The sequence below is a fragment of the Suricata suricatta genome, chromosome 6 (assembly GCF_006229205.1).
Source record: "Suricata suricatta isolate VVHF042 chromosome 6, meerkat_22Aug2017_6uvM2_HiC, whole genome shotgun sequence".
NCBI classification, from domain to species: Eukaryota; Metazoa; Chordata; class Mammalia; order Carnivora; family Herpestidae; genus Suricata; species Suricata suricatta.
In genome coordinates, this window is record NC_043705.1 from 65,345,279 (window position 1) to 65,366,334 (window position 21,056).

The 21,056-nt window shown below is 34.8% G+C and overlaps 1 protein-coding gene across 1 annotated transcript in view; it reads left to right on the plus strand.

The window, feature by feature from the left end:
- Positions 1-21,056, plus strand: part of ADGRV1 (adhesion G protein-coupled receptor V1) — a 506,381-nt gene that overhangs the window by 29,668 nt on the left and 455,657 nt on the right. Inside the window, exons 7-16 of the mRNA XM_029942597.1 lie at positions 1,311-1,876; positions 2,440-2,710; positions 3,314-3,643; positions 9,808-9,984; positions 12,042-12,265; positions 16,103-16,229; positions 16,323-16,508; positions 17,494-17,674; positions 18,559-18,722; positions 19,766-19,889. Of these exons, the coding sequence (XP_029798457.1) occupies positions 1,311-1,876; positions 2,440-2,710; positions 3,314-3,643; positions 9,808-9,984; positions 12,042-12,265; positions 16,103-16,229; positions 16,323-16,508; positions 17,494-17,674; positions 18,559-18,722; positions 19,766-19,889 (2,350 nt within the window). The remainder of the gene's footprint in view (positions 1-1,310; positions 1,877-2,439; positions 2,711-3,313; positions 3,644-9,807; positions 9,985-12,041; positions 12,266-16,102; positions 16,230-16,322; positions 16,509-17,493; positions 17,675-18,558; positions 18,723-19,765; positions 19,890-21,056) is intronic.

Here is a 21,056-nt window from a genome sequence, read left to right on the forward strand (position 1 = left end):
TCTAGTTCATCTGGTTCCATAAACTATAAAAACCTTTTGTTTTTAGATCCTTGGAAAGGTTATAATTTGGGGCAATGATTAATTATACATTTTAACTATAAACTTAAAAGATCATCTTCTGAGGATAATGTACATCATGGTACCTATAGTTAAGAAAACAGTATTGTATATTTGAAAGTTGCCAAGAGTGAATCTTAAGTGTTCAACCACATATGTACACAAGCATCAACTGTGTGAGGCGGTGAATGTGTTAATTCTCTGGAACTTGGCAGTCATTAAAAAATGTATATGTAGGGGCACTTGGGTGGCTCAGTCGGTTGAGCGTCTGGTTTCTGCTCAGGTCATAATCTCGTGGTTTGTGGGTTCGAGCCCCATGTTGGGCTCTGTGCTGACAGCTAGCTCAGAGCCTGGAGCCTGCTTCAGATTCTGTATCTCTCTCTCGCATTGACCCTCCCCTGCTCACACTGTCTCTCAGAAAAAACAAAAAAAACCAACCAAACATAAAAGAATGCCAGTGCAATAAAAAAAATGTATATGTATATCAAACCATCGTGTAGAATTTAAAAAGCTCAAACACCATAGTGAAGATTATCCCTAGGATTTCTATGCAGTTGCAAAAAAAAGAGTTTCACTTTAATAAGGTGAACATTTGTGTGATAGTGACTCTTAGAGCTTGTTCTCTAGCGAGTCATGATGTGTAATTTGGAAATCATGATTGGTATCGTACATTTAGCTCTTAAATTAGAAACCATTTAGAGAAAAGCAAGAATAATTCACATGGTTGAACAGTTTATATGTGAGGTTTAATGGAGTTTTCCAGATTCTTAGATATTATATATCTATAATAACATTATTCCAGCTTCTTAAATATTCTTATATTTATTATTAGACTACCTTAATGCTGCTTTTGATTCTACTAATCTGATAAAACTAGTAAAATTTTGTCCAATTTTACTGTCCTATCATTAGCATTATCTAAAGATTGATTGAGGTTGGAAGACATTATACCTATTCTTTAACTCCTGTCCAGACAATTGCTTTATGAACTTTTCTTTCCCTATTTAATATATATTATTTAACTTAGGAAAATATTTAAAATATATCTAATAGTGAATATTTTAAATATTTTTAAACTTTAAATATATATTTTTAATATATATTTTAAATATTAAATGGGCCTATTTCCTCTCTTCAGTTAAAATATTTTTGTTTCTTTGTGTGTATTGAAACTTAGTGACTTTGTACACTTGGTTTCTTTGCAGATGTTTTGACTATTGATATTTTTGTTCCTCTTTATATTTATTTAACAGGTACCAGAAAATGATGAGGTATTTTTGATTCAACTGAAAAGTGTAGAAGGAGGAGCTGAGATCAACATCTCTAGGAGCTCAGTGGAGATAATCATTAAGAAAAATGATAGTCCCGTGAGATTCCTTCAAAGTGTTTACTTGATACCTGAGGAAGATCACATACTCATAATTCCAGTGGTTCGTGGGAAAGATGACAATGGGAATGTGATTGGGTCTGATGAATATGAAGTTTCAGTCAGTTATATTATTATAACTGGGAACTCAACAACACATGCCCAGCAAAACTTAGATTTCATTGATCTTCAGCCAACCACAACTGTTGTTTTTCCACCTTTTGTTCATGAGTCACACCTAAAATTTCAAATAATTGATGACACCATTCCAGAGATTGCTGAATCATTTCATGTTGTATTACTAAAAGATACCTTGCAGGGAGATGCTGTGCTCTTAGGCCCTTCTATTGTGCAAGTCACCATAAAGCCAAATGACAAACCTTATGGAGTCCTGTCATTCAACAGTATCTTGTTTGAAAAGACAGTGGTAATTGATGAAGATACAACATCAAGGTATGGTTGATTTTAAACCTGCTGCTACAATTATTGTATTTTATTTTATTTTTAAATGTGTTTATTTTTTGAGGGTGGGAGAAGGGCATGGAGCGAGGTGGACAGAGTATCTGAAGTGGGTTTTGTGTGGACAGCAGACATCCTGATGTGGGGCTTGAACCCACAAATCGTAGAATAATAACCTGAACCGAGTTCAAATGCTTAACTGACCTAGATGCCCCTATTTTATTATTTTAAAATAATATATTATTTGAGTATATTATTCCAAGATTTAGTATTTGTGGTGTTGGACGTAGAGCCAAACTGCGCCATTTCTTCCACCATGGTTTCACCGTTCTCTTTCTTATTTTCAGAGTAATTTAAATATGGAAGTGAATTCATATTATGATAAATTCCCAGGACACATCTACATATGTACCCCTTCATATTAAAAACAGTCATTTATTCTTTATGATACGGATTCTACTTTTACCAATATCTGATGGCCAGTTTGGCCTTGAAAAACCTAGCTAAGGGAAACATACTTTAATATGTGACCATGTATATTTCTTTTAAAACTCTAGATTTGAAGACATTACAGTGGTTAGGAATGGTGGCACCCATGGGAATATTTCTGTGAACTGGGAACTGACGCGGAATAGCAGTGATCCTTCCCCGGTAATAGCAGATATCAGACCAGGTTCTGGAGTTCTCCATTTTGCACAAGGGCAGATGCTGGCATCAATTCCTCTCACTGTTGTTAATGATGATTTTCCAGAAGAGGCAGAAGCTTATCGACTTCGGATTCTGCCTCATACAGTAAGAGGAGGTGCAGAAGTGAGCGAACCAGCACAGGTAGGTCACTTGTTACGCTTAACTTGTGTGAATGTTTCTGTGTTACAAAGAATTTGACCACACAGATCACTTTTGTGTTTAGTTTGATGCAACAGGAAAAAAAACTGGTTTTGGAAATGACATTTTTTATGTTGCTCAAGATTGTCTCTTCTGTAAATAAAAAGTTTACATTTCAAAAAAAATCCCATAAATAGTACATTAGTTAAGTTCTCAGATGTATTATTTTTAAATTCTTTTTAATGTTTGTTTATTTTTGAAAGGCATCAAGTGCGAGTAGGGAAAGGGCAAAGAGACAGGGAGACACAGAATCTGAAGAGGCTCCAGGCTCTGAGCTGTCAGCACACAGCCCAGTGCAGGGCTCAAACTCATGAACCACAAGATCATGACCTGAATTGAAGTCAGATGCTTAACCGACTGAGCCACCCAGATGCTCCTCAAATCTATTTTTGGTTCATCTTTTACTCTGTTACGTATTAAAAGTGACCATCTTTAGACATGATCTGTAAATAAATACTGAAAATCAGAATAGCCTTGAAAATAAATAGTTTGGTATTCTCAGATTTGAGAATTTTGTGCTTCAGTATTTTATTTCTTTATCTGCAGCTTTTGTTCTACATTCAGGATAGTGATGATGTTTATGGCCTAATAATATTCTTTCCTATGGAACACCAGAAGATTGAAAGCAGCCCAGGTGAACGATATTTATCCCTGAGTTTTACAAGACTAGGAGGAACCAAAGGAGATGTGAACATGTTTTACTCTGCACTTTATATTCCTGCTGGAGCTGTGGACCCTCTGCGAGCAAAAGATGGCATCTTAAATATGTCCAGGAGAAATAACCTCACTTTTCCAGAACAAAAAACCCAACTTACTACAAAATTACCAATAAGAAATGATGCATTCCTTCAAAATGGGGCCCACTTTCTAGTAAAGGTATTTTAATGATTAAAACAGTTTCAACTTTGGTTATCCTGCACATGTACTTATCTGTGTGAGAGAGTTAACTGAATATTATCTTGCTCTTATTTATGCTTTAGATTCTACCATTTGTTACTAAATTTTGTTGAGGGGGTCCAAAGAGAGACTGTGTCTGTTGTTAAGCCATGTAAGGATAAATAAAAGAAGGATTCTACTAAGGTTAATATTGTAATAAGGTGATAATAAAAGTACACCAGCTTGAAATGCAGGTTAGAATATAATGGATGACATAATGGAGTAACACAGATTGTTACTGAAGGAGGGCCAGGGAGTGGGGAGATGGAGAGAGGGAGAGATGTGCCATTCTTTGAGTTGATTTGGGCTAATGTGACATAGGAATAGGATTTGTAGGATAAATACTGTTTTCCATGATGGATTGCTGCAGGGAAGGCATTCCAGAAATAAAAGTGCAAGATGAGAAAAATCGTGCAGATATTTTTAAATAATATACTAAAATCTGTTTCTTTTGTCTATTAAATATAGATAGAATCTCTGGATTTTCATCTATGTAATAAAAATAAGTTAGGGCCCCATAACGTAGTTCTTCCATGTTGTATTTTTTAATTTGTTAACGTTTATTAACCAAAATGTTATTTTATTGCCAAAAATTTACTTATTTTACTGTTTATTTTTGAGAGAGAGATAGAGAGACAGACAGAGAGAGCACCTGTGGGGGAGGAATAGAAAGAGAGGGAGACACAGAATTCAAGCAGGCTCCAGGCTCTGTGCTGTCACCACAGAGCCTGATGTGGGGCTCAAATTCCCAAACTGCAAGATCATGACCTGAGCTGAAGTCAGATGCTTAACTTACTGAGCCCAGACATCTCTTATTGCCAAAATTTTAAAAATATACACTCACTTATGATACTATGCTATGCTTTCCATGCATTTGGTTTTGGTTAAATCCAAAAATTAGAAAAGCAATAAAATTAGGTGCTTATCAAATTTTGTTTATGCGAATAAATTTAATACAGAATTAGATAGTATGAACAGATGGATAAAGAGTTTATAGTCCTGTATCACCACACATTTTACCAACCAAAATATATATCAGATGAAATAGCATATCCTGTTAATTTTTTTGAATCATGCACATTTTAATTAGTTTCGTATTTTTGCCTAGAGTTTGTTTTATGGTTTATTGTTGCTTTCTCTAGTGTTTGTAACTGCTCCCTTTCTATATACTGTCCTTACAACGTTATAGCTTCCATTTGTCTTATATATGATGGATGGTGAGATTAGCCATATTAACTGCTTTCTACGCTTGCTTCACACCTGCTACTTGGGATGCTTTTTACTGAGCTCCTGAATTTTCCTGGTCTCTTGCCTTTTCCTTCTTGGATTGTGTTTTAGTTTTGTTGTAGTGTATCTTCCTCAAATACATGTGCAGAAAAAGAATATGCAAGGTAAACTTTTAGAGTCTTTGAGCAGCTGAATACAAAATCTCAAACTCACATTGGTAGTTTGGCTTGGTAGAAATTTTTAGATTAAAATAATTTTTTCTTCAGAACTTGGAAGGTATTGTCTTCCACAGCTTCTACAGTTGTTGGTGAGAAATTTGAGGGGAAAGACATTATTTACCTTTTTAGGTAACTTGATCACTATCTCTGAAGGCTTTAAAAAAAAATATTTTTGATGCTCTGAATTTTGCAGGGCTGTGTCCCACTTTACTTATTAGGGTGGGGTAGCCTTTTTATTTATTTATTCTAAGTTGGGCCATTGCTCATTTTTTGTCCCATTTGTGTTCTCCCATTCTTATTTTAAAATTATTTTTATTTTTTATTTTAGAGAGAGAACACATGTGAGCTGGGGAGAGGGTCAGAGGGAAAGAGACAGAATTTTAAGCATGCTACACACTCAATGCAGAGTCCATTGTGGGGCTTGATCCCATGACCCTAGGATCATGACCTGAGCCCAAACCAAGAGTCGGAGACTCATCCGACTAAGTCACCCCAGCACCCCATCGTTTGTGTATTTCTTGAGGATTTCTGGTAGAGGCATCTAATAGGTGACCTGTTATGGAGATATATGATTTGTCAGTATGTAGGCCTCTTTGTAATATGTGTTCCTAGAGGGAGATCTTTTGCCACTGTTCACCGAAATTTGGTCACTAGTGGTGGGAGAGTCTGTTCTTCAATTATTATTATTATTATTATCATTATTATTTTGTGTCCCCTGAATATGGGGTATGTGGTGCATACTTCTGTTTATGAGGATAACATTCTTTCAAGGACCCATCGATTTATCTCAGAGTGATGGGTGAGAAGAACATGGCCTTAGACATAGCTGTGTCTGCTTCCCCTTGGCTTGTGGGATGCTTTTGTGAGAAGACTGGCCAGCTTGCTGGGGGGGGGGGGGTCTGGATCTGTGAAGTGGGATTGAGTGCATGATAGCCCATGGCCCTGGCCCTATTGAACAAGAATGTAAAGTGACAAGAATGCTGCTACTACAACATATTTAGAGATATATTTAAATTTTTTTTCAAATGCTATGAGTTTGGCCCTACAAAAAATTTGTCACAACTGTTTAAAATTGGTCCTAATCAGTTGAAATGCATTACTGAGTTCACCAGCTTGCACTTAGTGCAGAATTTCCCAGTTAGGTGTTTTTAAGAGTCTCTGGGAGATAATAACTTCTCAAGAGAAATTTCATAACTTTATGGAGTTTGTTTTTTCTTTTTTTGGTGTCAACTCTGTCCCTTGCCTTCTCTGCTGTCAGTGTCCTCTGGATTCAGAGCCTTCTTATTAATAGACATTGTCATAGGCTGCTGTAAAGAATACTGTAGACTGGGTGGCTTAAACAGCAGACTTTTATTTCTCATAGTGCAGGAGTCTGGGAAGTCAGAGATCAGGGTGCTGGGCATGGTGAGTGTCTGGTGAAAGCCCTCTTCGTGGTTTGCAGACTAATGCCTTATTGCTGCATCCTCACATAGTGGACACAGAGAGAGGAAACAAGCTCTTTGGTGTCCCTTCAGATAAGGGCACTAATCTCCCAAGAACTCTACCCTCACGACCCATGTCTTTCCCAAATGTCCCAGCTCCAAATACCATCTCACTGGGGATTAGGTTTTCAACATGTGAATTCTGGGGGAACACAAACTTAAATTCATAGCATATGTTTAAGAGTATGTCAGTATTCAGTTCTCCCTCTGTCTGTCTCCATTCTTACACAGGGCACAACTGCTGTGTGAACTGAAGTATTAACCCAAGTGACATGAAGCAGAGATTTTACACGGTTACTTCTGCTTCCATGAAGGTCTGGGCCTCCTGGCATCCGGGTAGTAGTCTTAGTGACAGGAGTTAAGTTTGGGACGGATGATGCAGGAAAGGTGATCTTGAGTCATAGATAACTTTTCTGTCCCCTTTCTAGCTTTCTGATTTCTTTCCTCATGCTGCCTCAAGACTAGTTTTTACTGTGATACAGACCTCCCTATATCTGTGTCCATATGAACATAACAGAATTTACTTTCTTGATGATACTTGAAAAGTATGGAAGAACTTCAAGAAGTGTATAATGTCTGAATTTTGGTGATGCCAGTTTAGAAATCTGTTTGCACCACTAATTCTAGACTCCATTCTTTATCTCTCTGTATTTAGTTAAAAAGCAAAAGGTCTTACAGCACGGACAGTTAATTTAACACTTTAGGTCAGAAAAGACATTATTAGTCACGGACACAGTTCTTGAGGTTCAAAACAGCTGTAGGTTCTGGAAGGCCGGTGGAAATTAGAAGGTTGTGTAGTTTGTATAGTACATAATGGATGAGCAACTCAAGAATAGGAGGCATCAGACTCTGCATGGAAAGTTGAATGAAACTGAAGAAAGGAGAATCTGAGGCATGAGCTCCTCATTCTTCACTAACCCTCTCAGCTAAAGACATTAGTCTGAGATACAACTTTTGGCAGGCTTAGGGTTTGCTAATGTGCTGTCCCAGTTTCAAACTGTCTGAAAGCAAAGAACGACTCTCTATGAATGGGGCAGTTTGATTTAGCAGATGCTTAAGGAACCCAGACAAAAAGGCTTAGAGACTAGGAAATAAGCCTTGGAAAATTAGCATTTTTCTTTTGATCAGTTCATTTCATAGCCTTCACTATCTTCTTTCTTTGTATTTTCAGAAATGCTATATTTAGAATTAATTCTGTAACTTTTTTGATAAATGTAAGATATGAACTTACTCTTTTTTTCTTTTCAGAAAGTTTTGAAGTAAAAATACATTGAGATTTTTTTCTTGATGATGTAAACAGTATTATTAGTTTATCTCTTTCAGTTTGGGAATGAGAGTGTTCATTCACAGACGCATGCTTACTCACTCATGGCCATATATTTTAGAAACATTTTTGCCTCCAAGCAATGCACTTATATTCATATGTGATTCAAATATGAAGTTTTATTTGTTTATTCCTTACGATGTTTTTAAGATAAATAGTAATTTATATGTGCACATATATATTCCTTTTCTCTAGGAAGAATGAGTTATGTGGTTTTTACTATTTATCTTTACATTGTATTTATTTTATAAAGTAAATGCAGCATACTAAAGAATTACATGTTCTATTTTACTTGAATTAGTCTATATACCATATTAGGAAGAATGAGTCAATCTAATTTCTTTTGTTTTCTGTTAGTCAGATGACTATTTACCAAATATGGAATGTTTCCTATCTTTGTCCTCCTATATATAATTTTTAAAACAAAATATATGACAGAAAGGGCATTTACTTTTGCTCTACAAAATATATATTGTTGGCCATAAAATGTGAGATGTCTGTTGGATCAGAACTAGTCCTGTCCATTTGTGGAAAATCATCTTAAATCACAAGTCTCTTCTGGTGGTACTTACTTGCATCATTTCCACATCACAAAGCCTAACAGAGTGGTCTAAAGAGTGGGAGATCCATAATGTCTTATTAAGTTCAAAATTGCTTTTCAACTTAAAATCTCTATGATTTTTGCAGTCCTGTAGTGGTTATCTATATCTGTACTTCTCAAGTGAACACTGCATGTTGATCAGTTGAATTTTGGAAAGTTAGAATATTAAGATGTTGAAGGTTTGTGATATACCAGGGTTCCTGTACAGCTCATTTTGTGTTGGAGGGATGAGTTGACAAACATTTATAGCTGCAGTTTTGAGTCTATGTCATGGCTGGGAAAAGGCTGAAAAGACCACAGACTCATAAGGACTTTGTTGGAAAGTAAAAGTCTGGAATACACAAAATGATGATAAGCAAGAAATATGTAAAATTTATGATAAAGTTCTGAGTTTCATGAGGATTGTAGTAGAAGTTCAGAAAGAGAATAAAGATGACTGAAGATACCTGGAAATCTTCTGGAAAGAGAGGGAGATTTAACTGGTCCTTAAAAGCAGGTACATTTTGGATTTTGAGATGATGAGAGGCCATTCTAGATTAGAAGAACCCCGTGGAAGTTCTCTAGTGATTATGTTCATTAAGCACATACAGGGATAATGTGTGTTATACAGAGGCTGTTTTTCTTTGAACAGAAAGGCATGGTAAGTTACATTTGGAGTTCTGAATGATCTTCCGATATTGAATTTTTTCTGGTAGGGAAGGGGGAGTGGGTGATGATTGATTGGAGGTGTGGTGAGTGGAAGAGAAGAATGAGATATGAGCAAATTTATTTGGCTTTAAAGTCAAGATAGTTGGGTATAAAAGAGAAGGAGGTAAACCAGATGGCAGTGCTAGTGATGCTAGTGGTGAGGGGACATGGAACAAAGATAATTGATTTCTATGTTGGATCTTCTATCTATATGGTGTCTGTGCGAGATTTAGATGATGTCCTGTGACAGTTGATTATAAAGATTTAGAATTTGAAGGAGAGATCCAGAGATTATTAAGGAGAGTGTATGAAATTATAAGATAAACGGCTTAGGAAGAACGTAGGAAGAACCTTGGGGAATAATAACTGAAGAGGAAAAAGAGCTCAAGAAGCCAGTGCAGGAGATTGAAATAGGATTGTGAATAAAAGAGGTGAAGTTGCCCCGTTTATTTATGACCTTTAGCCATATTTACTGTGTTGACCCATGTTTTTAAAACTTTTTTTTTAATTTAAGAATTTCTGTTCTTTAAAATTTTTCATTTTGTTTTTTGTTTTCCTTTTTATAGTTGGAAACTGTGGAGTTGATGAACATAATTCCCCCAATCCCACCTATAAGTCCTAGATTTGGGAAAATCCAAAATATTTCTTTAGTAGTTACTCCGGACATTGCAAATGGAGAAATTGGTTTCATTAGCAACCTTCCAATCATTTTGCATGAACCAGAAGATTCTGCTGCTGAAGTGGTGAGTAGGTTTCTTCTTATTAATGGGGCTGATGAGTCTGAGATAATGCACAGACACTTTTCTTTTTTTTAGTATTAACATACAAAAGCAACAGATTTTGGAAAGTTTACAACATTTACAGCAAGTCTTTAATATGTCATTTGATAGAAATAACTAATGAGGATGTGATTTTTCCATCTTTAGCCATATTTGAAAAAATAAATTTAGAATTAATTGCTCATGTCCAGAATTGAGTATTTTGATGATAGTGCTATGACATTTGACAGTGAATGCCAAATATATATTTTTATTGCCAAATCTTATGTACCTCAGGTATCCTTGGCCTGTTCCGTTTCTTAGCATTCCTTATGCTTGCCTTGGGCAGGACTAGGGTGGCTGCCTTGGGTTCTCTCCTTGGTGATGGAAGTTATGGTGGTAAAGTAGTAGAATGCCAAATCTTAGGAATTTTATATATAAAGGTAAATTTTTGTGCACGCGTACACACATGCACACATACAAAGCATACTCACATATTCAGCACCCTTACCAGCCCACCACCCTAATTGAATTTTCCTGCCGTCTATCCAGGGTGGCTCTGACCTTCAGCTTTACCATTATCTGAGTCACAGTCTATCTCTGAGACCCTCTTCAAGTCTCTCACACTTCAATTTGATTTAAAGTGGGTTGGGATTCAGATCAGAAAAGAAGAGAATTGTTTTTGTTATCAAGGCCGTATGTCAAAATAGGGTGTCTGCAACTTCCTTTGTTTGTGTATTTGATTCTATAAATTGGCACAGAAGCTAATTTTTCAAGATGGTTGTGATTTTTTGCATTTTTCCTTAATACACTGTTTCCTTGTAAAAGCTAAAAAAATATTAAAGAGTGTATTGCTTTCATTCATCTGCTGTCACTTTACCATTTCATATTTTTCCCTTGAGGGAAGTAAGTTTTGAGGAAATATTTTGAGCTCTGTGAACCTGCGTTCTTTCCCTTCTGGGAAACAGAAAGTGGAAATTTTCCTTGGTTCTCTGTCTCTGTGTTTCATTTATAGCCCAGGCCACACCCATTCTTCAGGATGATTTTTAAAGCTCAGCCCTCTTAATTTTTTTTTGTCTTCCCTAAGTATCTTATTTTGCTCCCTAGTCCCCAGCCCTGATCATTGCTAGTCAAATTAGCAGAATGGTTAGTGAGGAAAATATCTCCCATTTTTCAAGATGAGTTGTATTAAAAAAGCAAAGAACAAAGAAGGTACCTTTTTTAAGGACTTAAAAAATGTCATATCTACCATTGAGTATTCATTTATATTCTTTATTTGAAAAAACTTTATCATTATCTACAATTTATCCTTTTATTATACATATTTGAAATATACTACACTTAAAATGACCAAATATAAGTTGTTGCAGAATTATTGTAATAGGTGTCATTTATTTATCTCCTATAATAGAGAGGCACTCTAATCCTCTCCACAAACTTACAAAATAGGGAAGCCCTAGTTTCATTTCACTTGTGGAAACTGAGATCTGGGAGGTTAAGTAACTTGCCCAAAGTAACCCAGAAATATGATCTGAGTATTTGATTTTGTTTTGTTTCTTCTGCATTTATTGTGTTGGTTAGAAACATTTTTTATTTATGGTATTATTTTTAAATTTCTAGTTTTACTTACAAAAGATTATTTTTCAGTTGATATTGTAATACTACATTAATTCTTTTTTCAGAGAAACTGCAGTGGAAATTATTTTTAGCCAAATTGTTCTGTTTTCCACAATTCTTTGCTTTTATAATATTTTTCTCTTTATTAAGACAAATCCCAAGTTAGGGATACTTTTAAGCAGGAGCAATTTTGTAGATAAATTTGATTAGCAAAAACTAACAAGAACAGTTATATCTAAAATTAATTTTATGCTTAAACAGGCTTGTTCAGTTGTATTTTTAATGTCATATAATAGTTATCTTCTCTATGCAGAATGCATATATTCATAATTAACATAACAACACATGCATGCCCTAATTGAAAGCTTCCATAATTTGTTAGCATATGTTTCAGAAGAAATTGTTTCATTTTTTCTTTTTATAAGGTCTACATTCCCTTACATCGGGATGGAACTGATGGCCAGGCTACTGTCTATTGGAGTTTGAGGCCCTCTGGCTTTAATTCAAAAGCAGTGACCCTGGACGACATAGGTCCCTTTAATGGCTCTGTTGTGTTTTTATCTGGACAAAGTGACACAACAATCAACATTACGGTCAGAGCTGATGACACACCAGAAATGAATGAGACGGTAACACTTTCTCTAGACAGGTAATAATAATCTGTTTAGTTTATGTTTATTTAGTAACATGTATATGTTATATGTTCAAGGCCTCTGAAATAACTTTGTTTTTTGTTTAATTCTTTCCTCTATATAAAGTAAAAAGAAAAAACTCCATATGAAGTAAAAAGAAAAAACAAGGTGGATAACATTTTGCTAGTCTTCTGACATTTTTGTCTTTTGTTGATGGCGACTATGAGTATTATGACATAGTGAACTTTTACCCTCCTATTCATTATGAGGAAACATTACACAGAAAATTTATGAAAGGTATCAGATACATCATAAACATAGCTAATCTGTTACTATATTAAAAAAGTAGGCAGCAACAAATCTAAAATGTTAGGTTAAGCAAACAGCTCTGCTGGCTTCATTTTCAACGGGAGAGAATTAGAGCTTTGTTTTGAGTGAGTAAAAAGAGAGTGTTAATTTTCATGTAATGAAATTATCTTTTAACATAGAATTTAACCACTAAATAATATTTATTTTTCAGAGAATCAAAAATACAAATCTAAGAGGTATTTTTCATAATGGGGATTGACTGAATATTTCTCAGTGGATAATTGGTATTAGGAAAATCTTACAGTCTGTCAAAGAGATTTTTTTTTTTAAGCAAGCCAGAAAATTTCCAAAAATGAAAGACAATACTGTGTTTAACTGTCAGTTAATTAAAAGAAATAAAAATCAATCTTATGTGCTATAATTCCTTATATTAAAGTTGATACAAATCAGAAGGGTTTAGTGTGATTGGAGGACTTTGCAAAATTGATATTTTATAAATAATAAAATTCATAGATAAGTTCACTTGGCATTATTTTATATTATATTAATCAGGTGTGAAATAGTAATCATTATTTTATGGAAGCCATGGTCCTTTCTGTATTTTACCATTAGGCTTTTTTTTGGTAGGTATTTTGCATAAATATATTCCATAAACCTGATTAGTAGCTGTCCTTTATTTTTATGTTAAGGAAAAATAAAAATGTAGGGAATAAATCAATGTATTTGCATTTTGTTTATTTTCATAACCATTTTATGTGTACTTCCTTTTTTACTTGAAAAGTAATAAGACAGCAACAAAGCAAACAAACAAAGGAAACACCAAATGCACCACTTAACACTGTCTAAAGGACTTATATTTTAAATATGTATTTCATATTAAGTCTTATGGAAAGGTATTTCAAATGATTTAAGAAAGTCCATGAAATGTAAAGTAAATGAAAGCTGAAAGTTCTTATTTTTTCACTTATATTCCTTTTTCTCTTAGTGATGTTTGAGTACTTAAATCAGTGGACAGTCTTCAAAAAACAAACAACTTAAAGAAAATGAACAGCAATATAAACCAGTGTTCATAGAAACGGTTAAACCAAGCCAGGTTTCCACTTTGGCTAAGTGTTTAGAGAATGATTTAAATTTCATCTTTGAAAGTTTATAGTAACTATAATTCCTTCAACATAGTCAAGTTTAACTTTATAATATAAGCCTTTAATTAAATATAATTTTAAGTGTTTTTTTTTCTCTTTCCCAAGGGTAAAAACTGTACATAAGTACAAATCGTGGTGTAGAGATTTTCACCAATTATTAGTTCCTCTCTTTTCAAATATAAAAGAAATTAGTTCAATTTTATATTAAAATGTTTAATTAAGTTAGTAACTAGTGCTTACTTTATTATCTCAGTTGTGCATGAGCAAGAATGGGCAATTCTTATTATTGTTTAGTGTTCCCCAAATCAGAAAAAAAATTTATTATTTCAATTTATTTCAGAAAAGTTTTTGTATATGTGGTGTATAACCCTGTACTTACAGTGTTACTTGACTTTAAAAATGAAGCACTCAGGTTATGCATGTTGACATGTGTTTTTCAAGGCTGTTTGAAAACACAATACATTGTGGATTTGGAAAGTATTGAGATTTCCTAATACGAAGTTCTTTTTAAGTAATAGTTGTCCAAATTAAAAGATAAACCCATATCTTAGGGCTTCTTGACTATATTTCTGTGCATATTGGGAAAGGTATGTATTTCTTCGCTTATAGAGTTTTAAGTTTTTCAAAGATCAATTGGCTTTAGATCTGAGGATGAAGATTTTTGTTTTTTTTAAACCCTCATTAAAGCTACTAAGTAATTATAAGTCAAGCTGAATGAAATTTGCTCAGCTGCTGCGGTCTGTGAGCACGCACAGTGCTTGGCAGGCCTCAGCGCCTTGGAGCAGGCCTGGAAAGGAATGTCTTCAATGGGTGTTGACATGCTGGCTGGCCATGGGGTCATCCCTCCGAAGTGGGAACTGCTGAACCTCTTGCTAGCATTTGTCCATAGCAAAGAATCCAATGTGCAGAATTCCCATAAAGTGAACATTACTAGCTCATAGGGGGGAAAAATGAAAGGCTTTCTTTAGCTTTATTTTTACTCTGTCATTTAAATTTCTAGCATTATTAGTGAGATTTTGGCAAATGGTGGCTCTGCCTCCTTTTTCCCCGCTCCCATACTTCTTTCTGTGTTGACAGGGTAGAAACTGAAAGGTTTGTCGTGTATTTTGGGTAAGTGTACAAAATAATGCCTTTGTTTTGGGTTTTTTTTTTCTTTTGGTTTTTCACCCTTTTGCTTTTCAAGCTATTGTTTTGGACAAGGCTGCAGTTCTGCATGACTACAGGTCTTGAGAAATTTTGCGTGGTCTGTGCATGTTTTGTGTGTAGTTTCATTTTCCAATCGTAAGGGAAGCATGTATGAAATAGGGGCAGATTTGTTATGAAAATCATATGACTGACTGCATTAACACTATAACAAATTACTGTCTTATAATGTGGACTCTCTTCTGTGGCCATGAGTATGCCAGGTGTTGGTTGTCAGATATCCAAAAGCTAGAGAAGGATGTTAATTCTGATTCTCTATTACATAGGAAGTGAGCTGTCTTTCCTACCTATTAATTGTGGCTTCATTGTAATTTTGAGGTCTGATCATGAGTACTTTTTGGTTTAACAGACAGTGACATTTGGGAAGGGTTAGAGCAGATTGCAGGATTGAGAATTTTCAGAGTGTGCTGGCTTTTGAACCCCCAGAGCCTTGCCTCCCAGTCCCTTTGATCTCTCTAGTTACACATTGAACATAAAAACCAGATATGAAAAACATAATCTGGTTTTAAATATGTTCCTTTGAGAGCTGGATACGAATTGTTTAACAAGTCCTGCATCTCAGTTCCATTCTATTCCATTTTTTTGTGTATGTCCTATATTTTCTTATATAATAACAAAAATTGTGAGGTTAAGATTGAAGTGAATAGAACCATATGAAAGGTCACAAAATATTTCTAAAGTCTAGTCATAATTTCACTTATTTTTTATCTGTGTGGTTTGCTTTAGTCTATGCAGTTATCCAACTTTTATTTAGTTAGTATAATCTAATATCATGAGTTATTTAAAAAATTCAAATGTATGTAAAGTCAAAACAATTTTGTTTAAATATATTTTCTAACTATAGGTTACAAATTAAATTTTTCTAAAACTGTGAACAAATCTCTAGATTTGGTACTTTATAAAAATATATTTATAGCCTTTGATTACTGTATTTTTGGGGTACTTAGGCAAAATGTGATTTCAGTCAAATATGAAAGACATAAAGAATTTAGAAATAGAAAGTCTTCGATTGAATGTTATGGGTAAAACTATTTTAATCCTAAGTGATTTTAATACACTTAAATTCCGTTTAAGTTTTAGCTCCTAATAACCTTCATATTCATTATCTGGAAATGTTGTAAAAAGTATAAGTAAGGCTGTAAAATTCAGAAGTAAGATTATAGGTGGCGGATGCCTTTTTCTCCCCTTGGCCTTTTGCAGAGTCAGTGTGGAAAATCAAGTGCTAAAATCTGGATATACTAGCCGTGACCTAATTATTTCGGAAAATGATGATCCTGGGGGAATTTTTGAATTTTCCCCTACATCTAGAGGACCCTATGTTATAAAAGTAAGTATCAAAGAAACCTCCATCTATCCTGTACTCACAACTTCAGAAGAACAATCTTGAAGAATTTGAACTTCTGTGGATTTCTCATTTCAGGAAGGGGACTCTGTGGAGCTCCATATCACCCGATCCCGGGGAGCTCTGGTTAAGCAGTTTCTGCACTACCGAGTGGAGCCGAGAGAGAGCAATGAATTCTACGGAAACACAGGGGTGCTCGAGTTTAACCCTGGGGAGCGAGAGATCGTGATCACATTGTTATCAAGATTGGATGGGATCCCAGAGGTACAGGATTTTCTTTTTCTTGTGCTTTTGTGGAAAGCTGATAGTATCTAGTATATTATGAATGTAGATATTTTGAACATTTACAAGGAGATAGAGGAATGGGAGTGAGCAAGAAAAGATTGAGAAGTATTTATGTTTAGAAAAGAAAAAACAGCTTAAAAAGCAAAGGGAGATTCATTCAACTTTGAATTGTATGTTGTCCTACATAAAGAAATACCAAATGATCTGAAACTTTCATGGATCGGTTTTCATAAGCTTTACTTACATTAAGCCTTATTTTATATAACCTGTTTGAACTTTTAATGATATGGATTTCAAGTGTTTCTGTAAAATCACTTTTTTGAAGGAAACAAACTTAACTCTTATGTTACTGGGAGTACATATTGTTCCAGTATGTTTGCACACCAGTGCGTATATAGCTTTGAAAGTAATTTTATTTACATGTACTAGTTTACTTTTGTAATTTTTTAAAAGACTTTTTTAAAATGTTTATTTATTTCTGAGAGAGAGATAGAATTCTAGTAGGAAAGGGGCAGAGAAAGAGGGAGACATAGGATCTGAAGCAGTCTCCAGGCTCTGGCTGTCAGCACAGAGCCTGATGCAGGCCTTGAACCCACAAACTGTGAGATTATGACCTGGGCCAAAGTTGGACACTCAACTGACTGAGCCACCCAGGTGCCCCTACACTTACTAGTTTAAATGACTAGATCATCAGTGATATATCCAGTCTTCTTACTGTTTTAGTATAGTATCATGGCTCCTGGCTTCCCTTTTTGGATAATGTGTACTTTTATATCTGATGTCTCCCTTACTCGATAGGAGAATGACAAACAATTGTTTTAGAAATAATATTAGCTCTTTTGCTTTTTCAGTGAGTGATATGTTTCTGAAAAATAGATAGCAGTAATATTCCTGAACTTCTGTATTTTATTTGTGTTGAAGATTTGAACTTTATATTTTTCCTAATTTGACATGTTCACTTTAGTTGGATGAACACTACTGGGTGGTCCTCAGCAGCCATGGTGAACGGGAAAGCAAGTTGGGAAGTGCTACGGTTGTCAACATAACGATTCTAAAAAATGACGATCCTCATGGGATTATAGAGTTTGTTTCTGATGATCTAATTGTTATGATAAATGAAAGTAAAGGAGACGATACCTATAGTGGTAATTTATTCTGCTTCTCATATTCTAGTACTGTTTACTAAAGAGGAAATTAATCACTTTTTAGTTTATTTCTTTAGCAAATTGTTACTTTTAGTTGTCCATCTGCCTTAAAATTACATGTAGTGCAGACATTGGTGTTTTTAAAAGTCACATTCAGGATTGCTGTTTTTTAAAAAACTTTAAAAAAAATGTTTATTTATTTGTAAGATAGAGACAGAGCTTGAGGCGGGGAGGAACAGAGAGAGAGGGAGACACAGAATCTGAGCTGTCAGCACAGAACCTGACCCAGGGCTCAAACTCATGAACCATGAGATCATGACCTGAGCTGAAGTTGGATGCTTAACCAACTGAGCAATCCAGGTGCCCCTAGGATTGCTATTTTTATATCTTACCTTAGTATTGTAATGATAACTGATGATCTCATTTATATTTTGATTTCAACTAACCGTATGTGGTAGAATTCAAATGATAGGATTCAAATAGGAAAGTCTTTAAAACTGAGAATTAGGGTCTGGGAGCTAAGTGCAGTGGCATGAAATGAGAAGGAGCTTATTTTTAGAGCAGTGTCTGTGTAGGTGAAAAAATTACTCTAGCAGCTTTAGCAAATATCCTTCTAGTACACTGTGATAGGTATACCAATTAATCACCGTATGATTTTTAAATCCCCAAACTGTGATAAATTTGTTTTACAAATTTTATACCTACAGAAAAAATACTAGGTTACTATATTTAGATATATACCTTGAGCCCATGTGAGCAAAGGATTGGCTTTTATTAAAAAGAGGTCTTATATATACTTTTGTTTTTTAAGCAGTTTCTTTACTTGTCATTTAAAAATTGTTCAATATATATTCATATATATTATACACATTTGTATTTCACAGCTGTTTATGATGTAATAAGAAATCGAGGCAACTTTGGTGATGTTAGTATATCATGGGTGGTTTGTCCAGACTTTACACAAGATGTGTTTCCTGTCCAAGGGACTATTTTCTTTGGAGATCAGGAATTTTCAAAAAATATCACCGTTTATTCCCTTCCAGATGAGGTAAATGTTGCATATATAACTCTATGTGTTTTCATTGGAGTAATTACTTTCTATTTAATAATTATCTGTCAATGCATCTTGTCATGAAAATAGGTGATAGAGAATGCAGGTTTGATAGCGTCTGAATAGACACCAATAGGGAAATATTTTTTGTTTCCCTGGAGGCATTTTTAACTTTGAGAATTCACAGTTGCGAGTAACATGCACAGGTGTCAAGGTTAGGTTGAGGTTAAGTGTGCCCTTTGTGCTTTGGCCCTTTGAAGACAAGGGTACTATCTAGTAAGTATCCTCTTGGTGCATTCTCAGAATCGGGACAATGACCAGATGGATCATGGATCCAGAGTGGTGCTCGTGTTCCTGGTAGTGAAGAGAAAGAACTTAGTAACAATGGGAGTGGACTTTTCTGAGGGGAGCTCTGCTTTAGACAGTCACGGAAGCCTGTCTCCTTTCCCTCAGGCTTGTTCCTTAAGAGAAAGAATTCCAACATGCTTTCATTTTAGGATGCAGTGAACAGCTTACATGGATGAAATGAAAGAGAAATAATGTCCACCTATGGATTTATATAGTGTCAGAAATGGTGGGGAATCCCATCTTGGTAGGACATGGGAATGTGGTCTTTATGGGATTGTGAGATGCCTTTGAGAGCTAGCCAGGCTTTTGTTACTATTATGACCTCTGTTCTAAATGCATCCAAAAGTTATTTTTCTGGCTTTCTTGTAAATAACATATATCTTCTTATAGAAATAATGTGAGCTATGTAGTGTTTATATTTATAGCATATGTAAAGAAAAATATCTAGATTTGTGTTAAATTTATGAGTCAGAATAAAGTGACTGTTTGGATGAAATGCACGTTAAAATGCTTTTTTGGGTCTGAGTTGTAATTGAATCATTTAGTGTACTTCTGTCTAAGAAATGGCAATGAGCATTAGTACTGTCATTAATAGAGCAATTTTTTAAAAGATAAAAAATAATTTAGGACAATATTATAGAGTTGTTTGTGCGAATCACCTGACTTAAAACATGTATAACATTTCCCACAAGATTCCAGAGGAAATGGAGGAATTTACCATTACTCTGCTGAATGCCACTGGAGGAGCTAAAATAGGAAATAGAACTACCGCAACTCTGAGAATTAGAAGAAATGATGACCCCATTTATTTTGCAGGTGGTATTCTATCTTTTTTGAGTGAGTTTACATCTTTTTAAACAGTCGATAGATATGTTTTCAGTAACGTTTTTAACCGAGCATTTTCAAGAAAGCATAACTGATGCTTAGTTAAATATGATTTCTTGATTTGTTTGGATATCATTATTTAATCTGTTTGATATTTTAAGAAATGTTTTTAAAGGTTGTCTGGAGGAAAAGAATAAAGAGAACAGTGCTGTTTTATTAGCTTTGTTATCTCTCTGCCTTCAGATTCCAAGGTATTTCTTTTGCCTTTGTACAATAAAGAGCACTCTTCCATGAAACTTCTTCCAGTACACAATGTAGCCAGTTCATGGTCTGGGTATCATTTACCTAATGAATGCTCACTTATTGTAGTAACTAATCTTCATTGGACATGTAAATTAAGGATTCCCTATTTTTTGCATTTTAATTCTTTCTTTAGAACTCTCTTTGGCCACCGGAGACAGTTTTTAGTTTTTATTGTAATTTTAATTCCAGTGTAGTTAACGTACAGTGTGATATTACCTTCAGGTATACAATATAGTAATTCAAAACTTCGATACAATACCTGGTGCTCCTCATAACAAGTGCACTCCTTAATCCACATCACCTATGTTATCAATCCCTGCCCCCCTGCCCCCCACCTCCTGGGAGCCATCAGTTTGTTCTCTGTAGTTGACCTTTTAAAATTCTATTTGCGAGCTTAATTGGTGTTTAATTCTTTCTTAAATCTTTTTTTGCAAGCTATTCAATTTACAATTGCAGGAATCTTTTAAAGCTCTTGAATTTTTTTTATTACTATTCTTAACCTTCAGATAACATGTACATAATGAATTAGTCCTTTGTTCAGCCTTCTGCTAACTGCTATGGCAAAAATAGAACATAGGATATCTGGGCTTATTCTCAAGGAACTTACAGTCTAAATTTGGATATGAGGTACATGATACAGTAGGCAGAGGATTCAGCATATAATTTACTGGCAGCTTGGGAGTTGAAGACCATGGATTCTGAAGGAATGAAGGCAAGGGGAAGGTTACTAACCTAGAAGTAATCAGAAGAGACTTCATGTAGGAGTTGGCACCAGAGTTGAATCTTTAACCAAAGACACAGCGGAGGGCAGTTCTTGTTTAGGCAGGGAGAAACATAAAGTGATTTGAAAATATG